The 21,652-nt window shown below is 32.1% G+C and overlaps 2 protein-coding genes across 2 annotated transcripts; both read left to right on the top strand.

Annotated features, from left to right (window-relative positions):
- Nucleotides 1–5,992: 5,992 nt before the first annotated feature.
- LOC21386171 (heavy metal-associated isoprenylated plant protein 9) lies at nt 5,993–8,518 on the top strand. The gene is made up of 5 exons (XM_010104765.2): nt 5,993–6,268; nt 6,373–6,550; nt 6,692–6,864; nt 6,992–7,082; nt 7,904–8,518. The coding sequence occupies exons 1-5, from the start codon at nt 6,248–6,250 to the stop codon at nt 8,395–8,397; spliced, it is 957 nt and encodes a 318-aa protein (XP_010103067.1). The 5' UTR covers nt 5,993–6,247; the 3' UTR covers nt 8,398–8,518.
- Nucleotides 8,519–14,624: 6,106 nt separating this feature from the next.
- LOC21386170 (protein SODIUM POTASSIUM ROOT DEFECTIVE 2) lies at nt 14,625–16,286 on the top strand. Its single transcript, XM_010104764.2, has 2 exons — nt 14,625–14,818; nt 15,827–16,286. Exons 1-2 carry the CDS (start codon nt 14,692–14,694, stop codon nt 16,123–16,125), a joined length of 426 nt encoding a protein of 141 aa, XP_010103066.1. The 5' UTR covers nt 14,625–14,691; the 3' UTR covers nt 16,126–16,286.
- Nucleotides 16,287–21,652: the final 5,366 nt, after the last annotated feature.

The raw sequence follows: 21,652 nt of genomic DNA, 5'->3' as shown, positions 1-21,652 counted from the left end.
CGATATGTTATTATGTACATGAACGGATAATAAAATACAGAATGATTACTACACGACATGTCGTTTACACCAAATCGGGTAGAAATAATTGTATGTCTGTTTCAATTGAAGGGACAACAAAACAGTATGTCGTTTGTTTTTAGAAAGGACATAATACGTCATCATATAAACATTTTTTTATGGAAATCATTTTAGTTTTAGTAAAAAGAGGCAATAAACTTCTCGAAACTAACGATATGTCGTTTTTGTAAATCAAACGGCATCATAATGTTTAGAGACGATATGCAGTTGTGGTAATCACGAACGACAAAATTCTACACAATTAAAAGGATTTCCCATTTCAACTTAAACGGCAATGAAACGTTAAACAGCAATGATGACGCCCTTTTAAACTAAATTGCCGGAAAATTTTTCCCGGAAACGTTTGTTTCGACAGAACTTTCAATTTCAAATGACATATTGTCTTAGGACGAAAAACGACCAACAGCTTGTCCTCGTATTGTACTGCAAAGGATTGCAAACTTTCAAAGCAATATGCCATAGTAAGACGGCAACATGTTACATTTTTAAAATTGTACTGAATTCGATGAAACATTTCTCTTTCTTTAGTACCAACCAAACAGAAAATCACCATAATCCCTTTTTTCCTTCACTGCAAAATATATATCAATCAATATGTATACATACATACATACATAATATTGTGGACTTTTTACACAATACAGTGAACTATAGATCAGATTCTGGTAAAAGTTAATAAAGATATAAGAACAAAGGAGACCCATGTCACTAGGTATGTGCCCTTACATGCATTGCACCAAGTCACCAAACTCTCATTGTTGGCTTATTCCTTACATGCCACCCACTAGGCCCTATAATGATGATTTTAATCATCTCTATTAGATCCGTTTTTGGCAATTTACTGGATATAATTAAAATCCAACTAAATAAATTTCTGAAAACAGTAAATAAATAGGCACTCAGAATTAGTATCGCGGTTTGGTAACCATCTACATTCACAGGGCTACGCTCAGACATTGAATAATCTACTAATTGTCAACGATTACAAACACTGATTGGACTTATACAAATAAAGACTCCCTCTTTAAATTTGTTGACACCGTATAGAATCAACTAGATGGCATGATTCAGCGAGCACCACTCATCTTCAAAACTGCATGGCGGAATCCCTTTGTTTGACAGGTCGCTCTTTCCCAAAAGCTTGAAATTCTTCTCCCAAAGAACGATAAATAGTTGAACTCCCCTCAACACTGTAAATGTCTTCCTCCGAAGAATGATAATGGGAATTTCTCAAAACATTATGTGTGAAACAAAGGAAGCCCACAGAATGAATGGTCTTGAGTTTTATTTATAGAACTTCTATTCCTTATCTTCACGTTGGCACAATCAAGTCAAATTTAAATTATTTTCATAATTATCTTCACGCTTACTCAAAATTCAAAATGTCGCGCAATTTGTTCTACGACTTGTTGCAGTATTATTTGATCTTGAATTTAAAATCCGAACTCAATAATTTTGCTATGATGATCTCTGCTCTGTCTTCACACACGTCTTCTGCATGTTATTTTTTACAAAAAAAACACACAACCTGAAACTTTTATCTTGCTGAGGCCAAATCTTATTTTTTAATTGAATTTTAATTCAATTCAATTTAAACTAGGATTATCTCATCAAATCTTCTTTAAAACTTTAACTCCTTATTTTTATCTTTTTAGTAACTTATCTTCTCTAGAACTCATCTTTTCATCTTAAAATTTAAATACTTTAATCAGATAAACTTGCTCTAACACGTCATCATTTTCTCAAATCTGTTTTTAAATTTTCCTAAAAAAACTGTTGTTAAAAATTGCCAACTAAAATCCTACCACTCTCAATTCTATTATATATATAGAGAGAGAGAGAGAGAGACTTGTGTGGACCAATCAAATATATTTGCATTGACCATGAAGAACATCTGTCGCTAAAAACCAAAAAAATATCATGCTCAACCAAAGAAGATAAAAGGCATTGCAATGGCCCAAAAATTCCTAAAGGTTTCTTTCAGCACACACCAAGCATGCTATTTCTTCTGTTGAAGCAGTTGGCCAAGAACAAACGACATGTTCCACTGTCCATTCCCTTTTCTTTCTGTCAATTAGTGTCATATGTGTTGAGATCTTTCACTTACTGTTTTCTGCTGTGTACCATGTATTTTCTTTAAAGTGGATGTGTTAGATCCAATGGCCATACTCCACAATCTCGGTGGAGTTTCATCTCAGTCAAGTTTTGAATGGGAAAGAACGATTTCACAAAGTAAAATAATCGAATATTCTTATATTTGGTGACCAATTACGACCATGTTTATAATCTACATTTATATAATTATTAAATCAAATTTCTCTATTTAAAAAAAAAAAAGTAAGATCAATAGATCATTGGCAACAACATGAAATCTCAAATCTAGAGCAAAATGGACCCAAACTTATCTACTAAAGGGACTTCAATTGACACCTACCATATATCAGAACTTTCTTCTTCTTATTATTATTATCTTTTAATTGCACATTTAGCAGTTTCAAGGATTTTTTTTTAAATTATTTTTCGTGTTTTTAATATAGAGGGCAGGGCAACAGAAAGTTAAATTCTAATAATAATTCGTATTCTCATGTGCTCTCCACATTCCTTTTGATTCTTTAATGCCAATACCTTAATAAAAGATCATGAACAAGAATTGATTGTATTCCTGTCTGCAAAATCCTTCTGTATTGAAACATAATAATATAACAATCATTTAAACTTTCACTATTAAAAAAAAAAAATAGATTTCAGAAGATCTTATAGCCCAATTATGGAGGTTCCCCACATTAAAAAAGGAAAAAAAAAAAAACTATTTTCCTGGAGAATCAGAGCATTCAAGATCCATTGTCATACAATTAACGCTAGGATCTTGCATAGAATAATATCATAAAAATTTTTCTTTTTTTGGTGATGAAATCTTGAAAGTTGAAACTCCAATATTGGTGTTAAACTATAGCTAACACATTAAACGTTCTGTATCTTGGAATGATAGTTTTAGCATAATCATGTCCTTTGCTTTTTAGGTGAACCGTATAGACCAGATATGTGTCACATATTTCTGACCTATGCTTCATAGAATGTATATATTAGCTGCCATTTCTTCATTAGCTGATTAACCAAAACTCTAAAAGCAAGATCCTTTGGTCAACCAAACACCACAACCAATGAGAGGAAGCCACGTGTCCTTGATCAGCTCAATTAGAGTAAGACCCTTCAGACGATGAAACACCAAAAACCAATTAGACCAAGCAAAGTGTCCCAAAACTCTTCTTTATGAGATTATAAATAGTAGTTCTAACTAAGGAGAAAAAAAGGCTAAAGTATTGGGTGGTTGAGTTTGAGTACTTTATTAACTAAGCCTATTTCACAACCATCTAGATTCTTCAAACCGCCCACCTAACAATAGTAGGGACAACACATTCTTTGATTAGAATCTCTTAACAAGTCTAATTAAGCATACCCTTTTGAATTACAAGTAATCTTCACCTATATAAATCATCCTTAATCCTCTTTTGATTAGTGGGAAACGAAAAAGAGAGAGAAAGATGGATGATTAAGAAGTCAACCCATATTCTCTTTTGTGTGCCTTCTTTTTGGCCGGACTTTGATCTAACCTTGCATCAAGTGGAGAAATTATGTTGGTTGGTGAAAATTGTTTTGCCTAACAGAAATAAAATGAATTTAGTGGTGGTGGAAAATTGAGATCATTTACCAAAAGATTTCTTTCAATTGGGGACTAATTCTGTCAGTGTCCCCTTGCTGACTCACTCTCACGTGTTACAACTTAGTAAATTGGGCCTTTTGCCTCCTCTTTCCACATTTGCACAAAAGGATAAATCTTTTCTCTTCAAAGTTTTTTTGCATCAAAACTTGGGAAAGGAAGGAAACCTGACTAAGAGGAATCCTTTTTTCAGTTTTTATTTTTTTTTTCTTTCAAAAGTTGTATTGTTGGCCTTTGAATTGATGGAAGATGTGTACCAAATGGACCTGTAAATTGGCCAACGTGGTCATGAAGTACCATTTTAAGGAAAAATCCTTTCTTTCCTTTCACTTCCTTGGAGCATAGAGGAAACAAAAAAAAGATGGATCATTGACAAACCCCAATGAGAGTTTTGTTATACTCCAAAAATACAGCAAGAGAAAAGTAATGAGAAATAGGGCAAAAAAAAAAAAAAAAAAAGGAAAGGTGATTAAGCTTTGTGATATGGGGCAGCAACCCATGTGAGTATCCTTTCTAATGTGTGGATCTTTACACGCAAAAACTTAATACATTTTCTCCATCCCCACGTTTCATCCATCCCAAAACTTTGTTATGGAAATGGGGGAAGTTCTTTTCTTAGCGATTTTTTTTACTTGTGGGGAAAGTATGTACTTGTCTGAGTGGTTTGTTTCGGAACATGACAATTTCTTATCATTTTGACGAGGGCTCTTGTAATTAATTGTTTTGTAATTTGTAGATATTAATTTTGATTTATTATATCCATGTTTTAGTCATACTATATCAGAAGTTTGTTTAATTTAAGGTTTGTACTCAGGGATCTACAACTATAAATTAGTAGCTTAACTAACAAGTAAGCCAAATAATTTCACAACACATTAACTATAAAAACTCTACATTCAGAAATATATATATACATACATACATATATATGTTTATGGGGTTATAAATGCTATGTATTAGTGCACACATTGCAAAAACTTCTGCAGTATTCACTTGGAATAATTGTTGTAACGAACAGTGTTGTGTTTGTTGACATTTGGCAGTGACAACGGATAGATTTTCCAACATTCTATATGTAGTCTATTTAGTTGAGATTTTTGTAGATGTTCATAAACTTGTTGATCTAAATCTCAATGCTTTTTATGGTTTAAAAATGAAGTAATAGATCTAATATATGAAGTAATAGATCTGTCTTTTAGTTCTTGTAAAATTCTGAATCCCCCTTTTTTTTTTTTAATTCTTTTGCTATTAAGAATAACTCCACTATATATAACTCAAGATTCTGAGCTTTTCCAAATTGCTACCCCTATCATCAACAGCGTAAAAGCTTCCAATGGATAACTTAGGACCACTAAAGAAAAATTAATTATCAGGGGTCCATATAAAAGTACTGTAAAAACCTACAATAAATAAATAAATAAATAAAACACCAAACAGAAAAATTAATTATCAGGGGTCCATATAAAAGTACTGTAAAAACCTACAATAAATAAATAAATAAATAAAACACCAAACAAAAATCACACACTTGAATTCATTGATCATCTTAATTTGCGCATTGTCGCATGTGATTTATATATGACAACCACAACATATTCCTATTAGGATGTATAATTGCAATTACGGTTGGTTTTTATCTAACTGTACATTTTTATATCTGATAGGATGTTCTCTTTTTACATAACACAAACATTATGACTAGTATATAAAATTAGGCATAGTCTTAAGTTCGGTATCTGTACAGTACTTTGACTCGTTCGTATGTACGTGTAACACTTAATTTATTTAAGTATAACATTTAATGTTATATGTGTTGGACTATATTTATTTAAATGTTATCCCAAAATAAACTGAATGTTATACACAAATACGAAGGATGTTACACACAAAAAAATTATACGTATTTGATTGGTTAGGATATGCCGGACTTAATACAATTCCATTAAAATTATTAGAACTAAGGTATGGCCAGGTTGTCCATAGAGGATCTACCAAATGTGTGACACATCATCAACTTGTCATGAAAGAAATAATCCACTAACTTTTATCTTGGCCTTAGCAATTCACCTCCCTTTTCCCCTCTATAAATCTGCCACCCCCAACTCCACTCCTTTCTCCCTCTTCCTTACTTTCCAATACTTGGGTTTGATCAGCCTTTGGAAATTGAAAAAAAAAAAAAAAAAAAAAAAAAAAAAGTTCCAAAAAAGAAATATTAAATTAGAAGACGGTTCTTTTGCATGCTTAGTGGCACTGCATGTGCTCAGGAATCACGCAGCTTTCCTTTATATGCGAATAACCCCACCGTCCATCCATTTATATAAAAACCATTCTCTCTTCTCTTCTTAGTCCTCTCTCTCTCTATTAACTCTTTCTCATACATTGTCAAATCAAATTTGAGAAACTTATTAGAATCTACATAGTACATTCATCCTTTGGTGAAAGACAAAAATGGGAGAAGAAGCTAAGCAAGTGAGTGATTCAGAAACATGACTTGAATGGTTAATGATTATTTTTGGCTTGTTTGAATTAATGCTTAATATTGATTGTGTGAATGTTTAATATACAATGGACAGGAACAAGCCAAGGCAGAGACTAAACCAGAGGAGAAGAAGGAAGAGAAAGTTGAGGAGAAGAAAGAAGAGGAGGAGAAGAAGGAAGAGCCGAAACCACCATCTCCTTTTGTGTTGTTTGTGGACTTGCATTGTGTTGGATGTGCCAAGAAGATTGAGAGGTCCATCATGAAAATTAGAGGTCTCTCTCACTTCTCTCCCTCCTTCCTTAATTTACATATATATATATACACACACACACACACACACACACACACACATAAATAAATATATATATATATATATATATGCACATTTGTTTGACATGATTAACATTTGCCAGGAGTTGAGGGGGTTGCTATAGATATGGCTAAAAATGAGGTGACCATAAAGGGAATAGTTGAGCCTCAAGCAATCTGCAATAAAATCATGAAGAAGACCAGAAGAAGAGCAAAAGTCTTATCCCCATTACCAGCAGCTGAGGGTGAACCTATTCCAGAAGTTGTCACTTCACAGGTAAATAAGTCCCATGCAGAACATGATTAATTTTAAAATCTAAAAAAAAATGAAATAAGAAATTAATATCATTTTCTTGATTAATTAAGTGTGTAGAATAAATGTGTTTGGTTTTTTGTTGCACCAGGTTAGTGGACCAGTTACAGTTGAACTCAGTGTGAACATGCATTGTGAGGCCTGTGCTGAGCAACTTAAGAGCAAGATACTCAAAATGAGAGGTACTTAACAAACTTCACTACTCTAACTATTATCTTATATCTGATTTAAAGCACTACTATTTTTTTTTTAATGGTTAGATTCTCTAAATTAGTACATATATATACATACATATATATATATATATATATTCTGCAACTTCTTATCATGTTATGCCAAGTGTGGAGAGTAGCAGTTAGGTGTACTCTTTATTGCACCAAACGTTAAAGTCAGGAATAACCTCATAATTTATTTATTTATTTTGGGATCTAAATAGTTGGAGGCAAGGGAATCCTAGAAAGAGATCTTGGCTCATACCTTGCTTTTTCTAGTAACCACCAGATGGATGGGCCCCATATGACGTGGCATTCAGACAAAGGCTATTATTGACTTGGGACTAATATTTCACCACCATTCAAGTCTCAAATCAACATCCTGCTTCATTATGTAGCTAAACATAACAAAATAATTGTCCTGAAATGATGCTCCTTAACAGATAAGCCTTGCTCAAATTATCAGCATATGGGCAATTTCTGACTAGGAAAAAGAGTACTACTAGTCCATGATACCTCACTGTAAGATATATATGTAGTTCACTTTTACCATATCAATCAAAATGATAAATTTAGATAGACCATATGAAAGTGTAGGTCAGCTTGATTACGAGTCTAAAATAACAGTAATTTCACACCTGATTTCATTTTAGTAAAACAAAAAAATGTTAGGTTGACATTATAAACTTGGGCATTTAGCTATGGTATTTTTTTTTCTTTTTTGGATATGTCACTTAGCTATATAGTTAAGATATTAGAACACCACTTACATATTATGCTGATTATTACAGGAGTCCAAACGGCTGCAACTGAGCTCAGTAGTGGGAAAGTCATTGTAACAGGAACAATGGACGCAAACAAGCTAGTAGATTATGTTTACAGACGAACAAGAAAGCAAGCAAGAATCGTGCCGCAACCCGAACCGGAGCCCGAGAAGAAAGAAGAGACCAAGGAAGGTGATGATCAGAAGCCTGCAGAAGTGGCAAAAGCAGAAGAGAAGAAAGAAGATGAAAAGCCACCTGCAGAAGAAGCTGCAAAGAAAGAAGAAGAGGGAAATAGTGGTGATCAAAACAAGGAAGAGAAGAGTGAGGAAAATAAGGAGAACAAAGATCAAGAGGGAATTAAGAAGGAATTATTAGGAGGACTAGAAAATGGAATTCCTATGGATCACGAGGAAAACATGAAGAGAATGATGTACTATTCCCAGCCTCTCTATGTGATTGAGAGAATCCCACCTCCTCAGCTCTTCAGTGACGAGAATCCAAATGCATGTTGCATTTCATAATAATTGTATATCATGCATGTATAATATCACAAAATAAGATTTGAAAGTTCATAATAACAAAGATGTTAATGTTATTAGATGGTGTAAAATGTTTTAAATTGATAATACTACCACCACTCGTGAAGAGTTTTTTTTTTTTTTTTTTCAAAAAGAGTTTGGTGGAAGTGGTTTATTAATTTAGATTCAAATTCTCCTCCATTAATTGATTAATAATATAAATCATTCTGTATCCTATGTATACTATTATATGTGGTGCCTTGTATATTAAAAACATATAGATGAACATGATATCTGTATTTTATTATTACTAATGTTCTTAATATTCCTTTTGTTTCTTAATTTTGAGTCATACGATTGGGGAATTTAATAATATTAAATATTCAAAAAAAAAAGAGCCTAGACTGCAGATAAAATTCATCAATTGCAAGCCAAATCCTGAATAAGAGAAGTTTGAAATTCAAGTTGGTTTAAACAAGATAACATCCGGATTTGAAATTGAAATTGAAGAAAGTGGATTTGATTGGAAGAAGATATAACCAAGATTATCTTATTTTGACTTGGACTCAAAATTCAAGTTCAAGTAGTATTCGGCCTTAGGCGCTGCAAAGACCAGGTAATGTGATTTCTACCGTGGAGAATATACTGAAGTATATCTACATGCCTAATGTGAGATTGGATAAAGCATATATGGCATGTTTACTTACGCGTAATCGGAATGAACATGAATTGGAGTGGGCAGGATTCAGAGTGGGTAGGATTCAGAGTGAGGAATCGGAGTCAGAATAAGCTGTTTACTTAGTAATAAGATTCGGAATTGAAGTCATTCCAAATCTCATTCATACGTTTACTTACACCCAGAATCGGAATAAAAAAGTGTAAAAGTATTAATATACCCTTTAAATCAATTTGATATTTTCAATTTTAAAAATATATTGTGTACTTATTATATTAAAATTAATCATAATTAAAATATTTAGTGTAATAATTAAGTACTAAAATAATAAATATAAATTGTACAACTATTTAAAATATAAAAATAAATTTTAAAAAATTTTAAATAAAATAAATAAAATTTAAAAAAATAAAGGTATAATAGTAAATTGATATTAATATTAGGAATGAGAGTCTCAATCCCAAGGGGGGGCATAGGAATGCCAATCCCAAATTTGAGTGGGACCCACCAATCTCACTCTCATTTCAGGATAAAAAAGAGCAAGTAAACATGAGATTGACTCTCATTCCCCACTCTCATTCTTCAATCCTGGTAAGTAAACATGCTAATAGTGTTAAAGTATAAAATTATTGTTGGCCCACCTCCTAATAGTTTAAGTTGTTGGAATGGATTGGTAAACTAACATGGTATCAGAGCGGGAGGTCCTGAGTTCAAACTCCCGTAATTGCACTCTTTATCCCCATTTAAAATTACGAAAATAGTAGAAAATATGCCAATATGAAAAGCTTAAGAAAATATATAAGTCAATTTTTAGTTATAGAAATTAATAGGCCATAACTTGTCAAGTTATGGTTCATAACCAGATAAGTTATGGACAAACTTGTCAAGTTATGGTCCATAGCCAGACAAGTTATGGACAAAAATAATAATTTGGCCTATTTATTAACTTATGTAAACTATTGGCCTATTAATTTTAATTCATCTCAAGTCTTGGCCTATTTCCCTCTTTCTCCCTTAAAATTATCATAATGTGTTGGCCGTTGGGTCTTTAATATATTTCGGACTTAAATATTCATGTGTTGGGCTTTTCAATTAATTTACCTACACGATTATAAATACAAGGGAGAAAGAGGGAAATAGGCCAAGACTTGAGATGAATTAAAATTAATAGGCCAATAGTTTACATAAGTTAATAAATAGGCTAAATTATTATTTTCGTCTATAACTTGTGTGGTTATAAACCATAACTTGACAAGTTATTGTCCATAATTCATAGTTTTTGTCCATAACTTGTCTGGTTATAAACCATAACTTGACAAGTTTGTCCATAACTTATCTGGTTATGAACCATAACTTGATAAGTTATGGCCTATTAATTTCTATAACTAAAAATTGACCTATATACTTTCTTAAGCTTTTCATATTGGCATATTTTCTACTATTTCCGTAAATACAACTCCAGGCTATTCATTCAAGTGGGCTTTCCTAAATTTCAGGCATAATATTTTAAGAAGTTCTCATTATCATTCTTTAGGAGAAGAAGTAGTAATCTTCGGAAGAAGACGTTTACATTGTTAAAGAGAGTTTAACAGTTTATAGTTCTTCGGGGGAAGAATTTGAAGTTTTCGGAAGAGAGCGACTTGTGCCAAATGAAAGGATTTCGCCGTGCAATTTTGAAGACGAGTAGTGCTCGCAGTCTTTATTTTTCTAAGTTCGATTGATATTTGTAATCATTGAGAATTAGTAGATGATTCAATATCTGGGTGTGGCCCCGTAAATGTAGATAATTATTGAACCGCAATATTAATTTTCTGTGCCTATTTATTTATTGCTTTCATAATTTATTAATTTAGCTTAGTAAAATAATTACAAAACGGATCTAACAGAATGTTATAAGACAGTTGGTCTACTGCATAGAATATATATCATGTGTCAAAAAAATGGAACTGTTGTTACACGGATATAATATACTAAATAGTATTTCTAACCATACATGATTATTCATTTGATCTATACATTAGAAAATAAAGGGCAATAATTTAATATATATGACATGAAGCTTTCTCTTTCTTTGTCAAAGTATTCATGCTGTTTTAATTCTTTAATTCCATTACGGAATATCTGCAAATCACCTATTAACTAGATCTATACGCCTGAAATTAGTGTTATATATATATATATATATAGAATAATATTAAGGACACACATTTAAATCTAAATTTTTACGTACCAACTAATATATAAAATAATATCAGAAATATCTATTCAAATCTCGTATACCAATTAATATATATTAATATATATATATATATATCTATATATATATATATATAATGATTGAGGGCAACAGTGAGGTTTACGCTCTATACACTTATAGTATTTTGTTGGTGTCTCATACTATCGTTCTTATCACGACCAATTTGCAAAATCCAGATATTATAAATACCTCCAAATTAATTTCATGTATTGCAATGTAGTTACGATTTATGAATACTTATTTTGGGAACATTGCATAGCAAGAAAGTTTCGCTCCAACAATATTGACATGTACGAACCAGGAATAAATTGCCCGTTTAATTCGTTAATTTGAGTTTTTAATTCGAATCAGGAATAAATTAGAGCTCGTTTAGTTCGTTAATTTAAATTTTTAATTCGAGTTGAAATGTGACTTTATGTGAGAGTTTTTTACTGTAGTAAAAAAGTTAGATGTGACTATTTTTGAGAATTTTTTACTTTAATAAAACTTAAATTTTAAATTTAAATCAGTAAAATGAACGAGGTATTAGTATTTATCATATATATATATATATATATATGACTCTAATGTATATCTAGCCTAATTTAAATGCTTCTCAGGCCTTAGCAATATATCATGTACATCCAATTGCTAAAAGCTGAACTGAAGCAATCTGAATCACCAACTTTTCAGCTGATTTCATAGTTACTTTCTGCTGTAGGTATACGGTTTTGGATCAAATATTCCTGATCATGATCATCATGATCGCTCATGGCGGTGATGATGATTACGACATTACAATCAACCTAATCCATAGGCGGTGGTGGTCATATAGTCAAAAATAGATAGATAAAAAGGTACTAATTATATCCGCCGAGTCGTGGCTAAAGCGTCTCAGTGAAATTTCTTTTTCTCACCTCTCTTCAGGTACTTTTTTTTAAAAAAATTTAAAAAAGCAAAAACTTTTATCTAAATTACATTTTGCAGTCGTATCTGAAAGTGCTGGCCTGCAACTCTTTTCCGTCATCTTTTGAATTTAAAAAAGCAAAAACTTTTATCTAAATTACATTTTGCAGTCGTATCTCATCTTTTGGAAAATAAGACTATGAAAAAGAATATGCAAAAATATTATTATTAAGCTCTCGGATCACAGTCAATATGACATTAAGAATTTGAAAAAATAAATACAAATAATATCTGATATAAAACCAACTGAGACCAATATGGCATACTGCTTAGCAAGATAATTACGATACATACCAGCATGTAACATGATTTCGTTGTACTCTTTGTGATATGAACATGATTTGAGCATTTGTCCACAGAATAATGTGGGACAATATTTCAAACATAAACGTGAGGGAAAAATCAACCACTTAAGAAAACCAGCAAGAAAAAAGGTCCTTTTGCGGTAGAATGTTGTCATATTGATACTGTAGATTTTTTTATTACTAAATCTAATTAAAATCACATCAATATAAAAAATATATACTGAAGAGACAAAATTTAATACAGATTTAACGAACGAAAAACAATAACCTAATCTACCGGACACCGATAATTTATTTTTCAGTTCCTACCCTCAAATTCCTCCTCAATTATAATCCAAAGCTTCTGTTCTATGTTTTGTGCATGTCACATGTAGAAGCACAAGATTAATTATAATGTCTGACGTAGGTGGGCCAGTTGAGATTCCCAGGAGGAGAGATCAGAGGTGTGGGTTTCACATGCAAGGAGGGTCCCACTCCATAGTTGAGATCTGAGTCATCTGATCATAGGCCTAGAAAACGACATCAAATTTTTTTTTTTTTCAATATGTAAATTTGGCAGGGTCCGGCGATATGCCATCTTCACTTGTCTTTTTGTCTCACGCTCCAAAACAAACAATTAGCTAATTAGTGGAAGACAATATGAGGTAACTAATCAAAGGCAAATAATGGTCAAGAATTTTGAGATTGAAAGAAAGCGATGGAAGTTACATGATTAAAGATGAACTAATCATACTAAATCTGTAAGGATATTATGATAATAAGACGTCAAAAAAGTTGAAATCCATATGGTGTGAAAATTGAAGATTGCAGAGAAAGGAGATGGATGTACGTATCAACTTTTTCTTTAACACAAATAAAGCAAGCACGGCTAACTTTTAATTTTGGCCACCTCAATGCAAGGAAAAAAGAGGTATATAATAACTCCCTTTATTGAATAAAAAGAAAAAGAGAATATCATTTAGTTGAGACTGAGAGATAAAGCGAGTAATTTCTTATCTCTTTAAGATTACTTAGTACACCATTCTATACTCTTATAAGTTAATATATGACAGTACTTTATAATTATAATTGTGTGGGATGGACATTTGTTTCATATATTCGTGTCTGATTCTAAATCATGATTCATGATTTTCTACAGTGTTTTTCTCTCATAAAAAACACACGTAAAATGAGAATGATTTCTGAATCTATGAACCAAACGTCCACTTATATTTTGGTTCTCCATCATAGCTAGTTATAACAATATGCCATTGCCGGTTTGCGTGTTGGATGAAGTTATAATTATGTTTCTAATGGACAAAGATGATTCTAGAGACTAGAAAACCAAACTATATGATCCATATTCTTTGTAACAGAAAATAAAATCCAAAAGATAGAAAGTAGATGGTCTCGTCGTTTGCATACATAGGTAAGGAAAGAATTGCATGCATGTGCATGTTGATTTCACCAATGAGATGGTGCTTTTGAGTACTTAATTAAGAGCATATATAATAAACAAACTTTAATAATTTTACATCATTATAGGAAACATCATGATATTATATGAGGCTTTAATTCTAAAATACTGACCTTAAGTTTCCCCAAGTTCCAATGTCTTAAAGGCAACTTCTTTAATAAAAGAGGGGGAAAAAAAAAAAAACAACCCACATGGGAGCCAAAATAATAATCTACAAATTCAACTCACATGAAAAGTGTTTCAAAACAAAGCCCTTTTGGTTATCCAAACAAAGAAGTACTGCTGACACAGCTTTGCACCTAGCCAAGTCACAACCTCATTTCTTTCCAAAGCAGCATTTTAGTACTTAATCAAACTATTTTTAATTAATTAGAGCATAATCCTTTCGCGATTTGATTGACTCGAGCGACCGTTTATGAAACGATAAAGGCAAAAACAACATCATCAAGAATTAAAGTGTGGGTTAAATTAGACAAAGGGAAAAAAAAGGGGGGAAATAAAGTATACCAATGACAAAAGCTAGCCTCAGTAACAAAGGATCTACATAAAGCCACGCAAATCCAATGCAATGACAAGCAGAAATAACAAAAAATAGTTGAAGGACGGGATAAGAAAGAACTTGCAAAGATTTTGGAAGCAAATTAGTTAAGGATTAATTATGGCCAATCTGCAAATAGTTCCAGCTTGTAGAAATAATGTGGAGGCGCAGTTTGTGGAGATGATGGTGCCTCTTTATTCTTATGGATGTGAGAAGAAAGTGAAGAAGACTCTTTCTCATCTCAAAGGTATTATATACAGACATATATATATATATATGTATATAGGCACTCCTACTTAATTAGTCATGTTTATAGTTGAAAACTTAATTAATATCGATGTAAATTTTTTAAGTTTCATGATTTTTTCTTGTTTCTATTGTTGATGTTCTTCAACCTCCTATGGCTCTCCCCCTTTATTTATTTTTCCTTTTTCTCCTTTGTTTTAATATTTAATTAAGCCAGAGATATATATAGTTCCCCTACTGTTAAAGCTTCATTTTCCCCCCTTATTTTTATGTTTTTATTATTTTTTGCTATGATGTTTATATTGATAAGGCCTAGGCCCAAAATATGAAAAGGATGGGGCCGTCAAATAAGTCTTGAAAGAATGATGCGCTTGATAGCAATTGTTACCAAAAAAAAAAAAAAAAGCATTTTTAGATAAGAGTTTTTACATTTTTTATTGTTTTTATTTATTTTTGAGAGAAAGAGGAAAATAAGTTAAAACTTGAGATGAATTAAAATTAATAAGTCAATAGTTTACATAAGTTAATAAATAAGTTAAATTACTGTTTTCGTCCATAACTTATTTGGTTATGAACCATAACTTGTTTGGTTATGAACCATAACTTGATAAGTTATTGTCCATAAATCAAGATTTTTGTCCATAACTTGTCTGACTATGAATCATAACTTGATAAGTTTGTTCATAACTTATCTGGTTATGAACCATAACTTGATAAATTATGACCTATTAATTTTTATAACTAAAAATTAATCTATATACTTTTTTAAGCTTTTCATATTAGCATATTTTCTATTATTTCCCTTTATTTTTTATGTATTTATTGCGTGAAGTAGCAAACTTCGATAGAAGAAGCAGGAAATGTAACAAATGACCCAATATTACGTACAAGCCAAATTATACTCTTTTTTTTTTTTTTTTTTTTCCAAAAAAGGGGTTTTTTTTTTTTTTTTTTTTTTTTTTTTTTCCAAAAAAGGGTGAATAATGTTGGTCTTTATGTTGAATGACAGGAATATACTCGGTAAACGTGGATTATAATCAACAGAAAGTAACGGTGTGGGGAATATGTAACAAATATGATGTTCTAGATTCTATGAGGAGCAAGAGAAAAGAAGCAAGATTTTGGAACCCTCAAGATAACATTGCATTGGGAGAACCACTACAATCACCATCACCAATAATATCATCTCCTCCTAATCCAAAAAACTATTCCATTTCCAATTCCAAGCCTTCCTTGGCTCTCACTAAGTTTCGGTCGTTTACCTGGAAAGCAATGAAGAAGGCCTTCACTAGATCCCATTCCCTCTGATCAAGCACATTAATGTCAAAAATTAGAAGAAAAAGAGGAAAATTTTGGCAAAATTTGTCTTAGTTTGTAAATTTGGCAAAATACATTGATATCGGATGATCTATTTCTTAGTTTGTAAATATATATATTTTTCGGCTCCTTGGGGACTTTGTTTAATTTCAAAAGGCAATAATAATATTTGGTGAAGCGTCTTTCAGATTCTCTTCCGTTAACATTTGTTTTGGTAAAAGATATAATCAAAGTCATTAACCTCCACGTTCTTTGAATGTCCCCTTCAAAAATTCTAAGGCATATATGGAACATTAATAAGAGATTAAAGAAGTTTATATATATATATATATATAGCTCACTGTATGGAAACTTGTTCACATGTTTTGGCCAAAATAGTTAGGTAGGATTTGACGTTGGAAGCTCATTGGATTCTTTTGGAGGCCATGGTCTTCTATATCCATAAGCAACGAATACTGCCCCAAATCAACTCTTGTAAGACAAGGATAAATGAGGATTTGCCTTTTCATTTTTTTTTTTTTCAAAAGAAATTTGGCTTGAAGACGAGGAAAAAGATGAGATTTCCAAGTTGAAGCTTCCCCCAATTTTCCCTGTTGGTATTCATCTTGCTCACACGTAAAACGACTTGAATATTAACGTTTGGTTGGAGGATTTAAATCATGTGATTCGAATCATTTTCGATTTATGTGTATTTTTTGTGAGAAAAAATACTGTAACAAACCACAAATCATTATTCGAATTAAGGAACGAATCTCTCTACTAAACATTCTCGCAAGAAAATCTCATTGTGTGCGTGTTAGGGAGAATAACTCAAATTTTTTTTTTTTTTTTTTGTGAAAGTCACTAAAATATTAATAAAAAAAATACATCGTCAATCATAAGACAGATCACATGGCAACTTTCCAAGCCCCCAAACAGTAGTTGAGCACACTGCAATTACTTGGTCTGATGCTGCCAAAACATCCATAGAAAAAAATGAATAAAATGTATGAGCCCTTCAACAAATTATACCATATATCCTGCAATAGCGTCATGCCACGTCAGCATTAAGCCACTTTCCCATTATTTGCAAAGGATAAGGCCGTTGAAAACGTGATTACACAAGGTTAACATCAAATAATATAGTCCCTAACCTATTTAGTTGATAACAATTTGGTCTTTATTTTTTTAATTTTAGCAAAACAGTCCCTAAACTCTTTAATTAGGTGCGATTTACAATTTTTTTTGTTGACAACTGTTAAATTCTCCACATAAACACACATGTGACCTGTCACGTGTCCCGTGTCCTTCTTTTACATGGAAATTGTCCCGATTATAAATGTGAGTTTCAGGTATTGTTCATTTTACCGATTCGAATTTAAATATCGAGTTTTGTTAAAATAAAAGACTCTTAGAAACAGTCACATTTAATTTTTTTACTAAAATAAAAAATTCTCACATAAAATCACATATCAACTTGAATTCAAAACTCGAATCAATGAACTAAACGAGCCCTCAATTTTTCCCAATTTTATAACTTTTTAAAAGTTTCTCAAAAAAGATTGATTTTCCTAAGCTGCATACAGACTTGATCGGATGATTTCAAATTGATAGTTGGCAATGTAAGATTTTGGATTTCCCCAAAAACCGCACATGAAAAGACTAAGAAAGAAGAAAGATAAAATTGAAAAGATTCACAACAACATATAGTTTCAGAAAGAAAATTCCAATTTCAAAATTCTTTTGCTCTTCTTCCAATTTCAACAATTGGCTCACTTTGCATTAGAGAAGTTGTTAACTTTGGACATGATTTGGGGGGATTTGAAACAAATTTCTTTAGAATGTGTTGGGCATGGCTTTCAACCTCTTCAAAGCTGTCCTCTTGACAAGTTGTTTGCGCATATGCCAATATCAAAAACCATCTCATGATCTCAAACAAATATGATCGGTGACCAATTACATAAATTAGATCTAGAATCACAAGATCGTCACAGCCCAGCCCCAGCAGTTGCAAGATCACCGCAGCTCCGCCATAGCCGTTGCGCCGCGAGATCGTCGCAGTGCCGTCCTCGCCGCCGGCTCTTCTTCTCTCCCTCTCTAATTCTAAGTTCCGGGGTTTTCTTTGGTCCGTAATTGTTTTTGTTTTTTGTTATAGTTTTCATAAGCCCCAAATGTATTTCAGCCCCAAAATTCAACTGATGGGATGTTTTTACGGGTATTAGAAGAAAGCCATGTGAGGGTAAAGTGTAATTTTGAAAAAATAGGGATTAAATTGTCACCAACTATTTAGTTGGGCCCGTTCAGTTCGCTGATTCGAGTTGAGATGTGATTTTATGTGAGAGTTTTTTACTGTAGTAAAAATGTTAGATGTGACTGTTTGTGAGATCTTTTCACTATAATAAAACTCGAATCAACGAAATTAATGAAGCCTTGTTAACAGAAAGGTGTAAATTGCTTAGGGATTGTTTTGTTAAAATTGAAAAAATAAGGATTAAATTGTCACCAACTAAATAGATTGAGGATTATTTGTTCTAATTACCTAGCAACAAAATTAAAAGGGATTGGTTAAAACTTAAAAGCAAGAAAACGTGGTTAATCCACCCTCTAATGATTACCATTTACGCGCCAATTAGATTTGGCCGACCCCAAAACATGGATTGGTCGGTAAATAAATCCCACTAGCTTATGAATTTGGACTCATTCCCAATTTCCAAAACCAACCACCCTACAGCCTATATAGCTAGCTCCTCAAAATTCAAAACTCAAAACTCAAAAAAACTTTGGCTTAACTAGTACTTCCACACTTTATAACACCAATCTTAGCACATTAGTACGTTATATCATCATTTGCAAGGAAGATGATTATGGTGGCTGTCGTTGCGGAGCTACTCGGAGAGTACACGGCGGCGCTTGCGAGGGCTACGGAGCGCCTACTACCTCCGCCGCGCAGCCTCCGTTTTTCTTTTCATTCCGGCCGTACTTCTCGGGCCATTAGTATTTTTTCTGCTCAAGACTCCTCTTCTTTCATTCTTTACTTTTAGAAACTAGATCATCAAGAACTGTGCGTATATATTTACGATTCGATTTATTTACGATTCGATTCATTGTTATAAGTTATTGTTTGTAATAACTACCGAGGGAAAACTTTCTTTTTCAGCTGATGTATCAGTTTTCCTAATATTTAAGTTGATCAGATCTATAGTATTTTTTCTGCTCAAGACTCCTCTTCTTTCATTCTTTACTTTTAGAAACTAGATCATCAAGAACTGTGCGTATATATTTACGATTGGATTCATTGTTATAAGTTATTGTTTGTAATAACAACCGAGGGAAAACTTTCTTTTTCAGCTGATGTATCAGTTTTCCTAATATTTAAGTTGATCAGATCTATATTTTTTCTATATGACATTCTTATATATATATATATATATTCAATTTCGAAGTCGATGGTATAATATATATTAATCTGAAGATAAGATCTCTTCTTGACATTATATATATATATATATATTCAATTTCGAAGTCGATGGAATAATATATATTAATCTGAAGATAAAGATCTCTTCTTGACATTTTGTATCCACAGAAGTACCATGCCATAGAAATAATCCAAAAAACTACGTGTATAAGGAGCTCTATAAACGAAAAGGTATACGCATACAGATAGCTGCAGAAAGACAATTCTCTCTCTCTCTCTCTCTTGAATAATAATACGGAAACATTCAGACGTATCGTCCATCTGAACGTAATCCAAAAAAAAAAAAAAACGAGAAAGAAGAGAGAGAAAGAGATGAAAGAGAAAGTGAGAAAAATGCAGTGTATGTATGTCAATGAGGCAAATGATGGGAAATTATTAGTGAGAGAGATTTTCTGTATTACCATCACCACCATCAACGACAACATGACAACTTACGTGGGACCTACCTAGCTAGCCCTCCTCTTCTCTAATTCTTCATTGCTGTATTCTCCAAGTTTTGTTTCTTTCCCTTCAAGTAATTAAATTCAGAAAAGTACCATTTTTGTGCAGTACCAAGGAAAAGGAAAACCATATTAGTCTATAAGGAAAGCACAAAATACAAAGCAATACATAGTAGATTATGATTTCTATGTTGTTTGTAGTAGTTTATCCATTTAGGTATGCTTTTGTCGTTTGTTTTATTTTGTATTTTGTTATCGTTGCTTTGTGTGTGAGCTTATAAATAACCATATTAAACTACTGTTATAGTTAGATTTAAACATTGACATACTGATTATTAAAGTTGTGTTTTTTCTCCGGTTTAGATATTTTTCCTGTATGTATTATGTTTATGGCTCAGTTTATTTTACCGATTTGAGTTTAGAATTTGAGTTTTACTATAGTAAAAAGCTCTCAGAAACAGTCACATTTAATTTTTTTCTACAGTAAAAAACTCTCACATAAAATCACATATTAACTCGAATCAGCGAACTAAACGGGCTATAGAATCTCATCCTCTATCCGAAAACTCTATCCTCCCAATTCTGTTGCATCAGATTATGATTATATGTGTATGTTCAACTCTTTTTAGGCATTGGCCATATTATTCGGTTGGGCTACCAGTTAAACTCCAGAGCTAAGAAAAGAGAACGGGAAAAAAAAAAAAAAAAAGTTTTAAGGAATCTGCTAGTGGAGCCGTGTGAAGGAATGTCGGTAAAAAAAGAAATGTGTTTTGCTTATTTTTTTTCTTTTCTTCAACTTCAAACACGTAATGAGTTACTGTAGAATTATTGACTTAATATATTTCTATTTGAAGAAAATTAGTATGCTTCTGTACCTAATTCTTTTATATCCATTTAAGTTCCAAGTCTAAATTGACAAAGCTTAAAAGAATATCATAAGCAAACTGATAGTGTTCCTTTGTTCACAATCCACTTTAACTATATGCTAATGTATATTGCTGTGGTTTGAATTTTCGTCTACAATTTTCATTTTTTTGCTTCTTTTAGTCTTTCTTTTTCTTTTGTTTTCTTTTTTTTTTTTTTTTGGAGGGAGCTTCTTTTAATTTTGGTTTGGGTATTTATGTCCGTTAATTTTATTTTGCTGTGTCACTGCAATCAACTGTAGTTTCTTTTTGTCGTTAATTTTACGCCGTTTTCTAATTTCACTGTCGTTTTTTATTTCCCTAATTTTTGAAATATGGCTGTTTTAGACTTTTCTCCCCTCCTTACGGTTAAAATAGAATCATTTTGATGATGCTGTAATTTTTTTGTTATCTGTTTTTTTCTCGTCTTCAGCTTTGTTGAGGTTTTTAAATTAATTCCCATTTATTGTCGCGTTTTCCGGAATATTAATTGTTTTTAACTGTATAATGTCGTTTTTCGTACGATATCGTTCTTTCATTTTCTTTTCTTTTGTGTGTGTGTGTGTGTCGGTTTTTAGTTGTTGTTTTCAAACTTCCAAATCCAACCGCATTCTCTTTTTTATTTTTGCTGCTCTGTTTTCTCGTGCTCATTTCCTTTTTCAAAATTGATGTCGTTTCTTTTGCTGTTTCTAAGGTTATTGTTGTTTAGGACTTGTCGT

This window comes from Morus notabilis, unplaced genomic scaffold, assembly GCF_000414095.1.
Source record: "Morus notabilis unplaced genomic scaffold, ASM41409v2 Scaffold1221, whole genome shotgun sequence".
NCBI lineage: Eukaryota > Viridiplantae > Streptophyta > Magnoliopsida > Rosales > Moraceae > Morus > Morus notabilis.
The sequence above is the reverse complement of the archived record's forward strand: the minus strand, read 5'-3'. Positions and strand labels throughout refer to the sequence as shown.

Excerpts from the sequence above, each read along its gene's own strand:
- LOC21386170 (XM_010104764.2), top strand. The coding sequence starts at position 14,692 with ATGGCCAATCTGCAAATAGTTCCAGCTTGTAGAAATAATGTGGAGGCG. Across the intron at positions 14,819-15,826 it reads GACTCTTTCTCATCTCAAAG|GAATATACTCGGTAAACGTG; the intron begins GTATTATATACA and ends GTTGAATGACAG.
- LOC21386171 (XM_010104765.2), top strand. The coding sequence starts at position 6,248 with ATGGGAGAAGAAGCTAAGCAA. Across the intron at positions 6,551-6,691 it reads GTCCATCATGAAAATTAGAG|GAGTTGAGGGGGTTGCTATA; the intron begins GTCTCTCTCACT and ends AACATTTGCCAG. Across the intron at positions 7,083-7,903 it reads CAAGATACTCAAAATGAGAG|GAGTCCAAACGGCTGCAACT; the intron begins GTACTTAACAAA and ends TGATTATTACAG.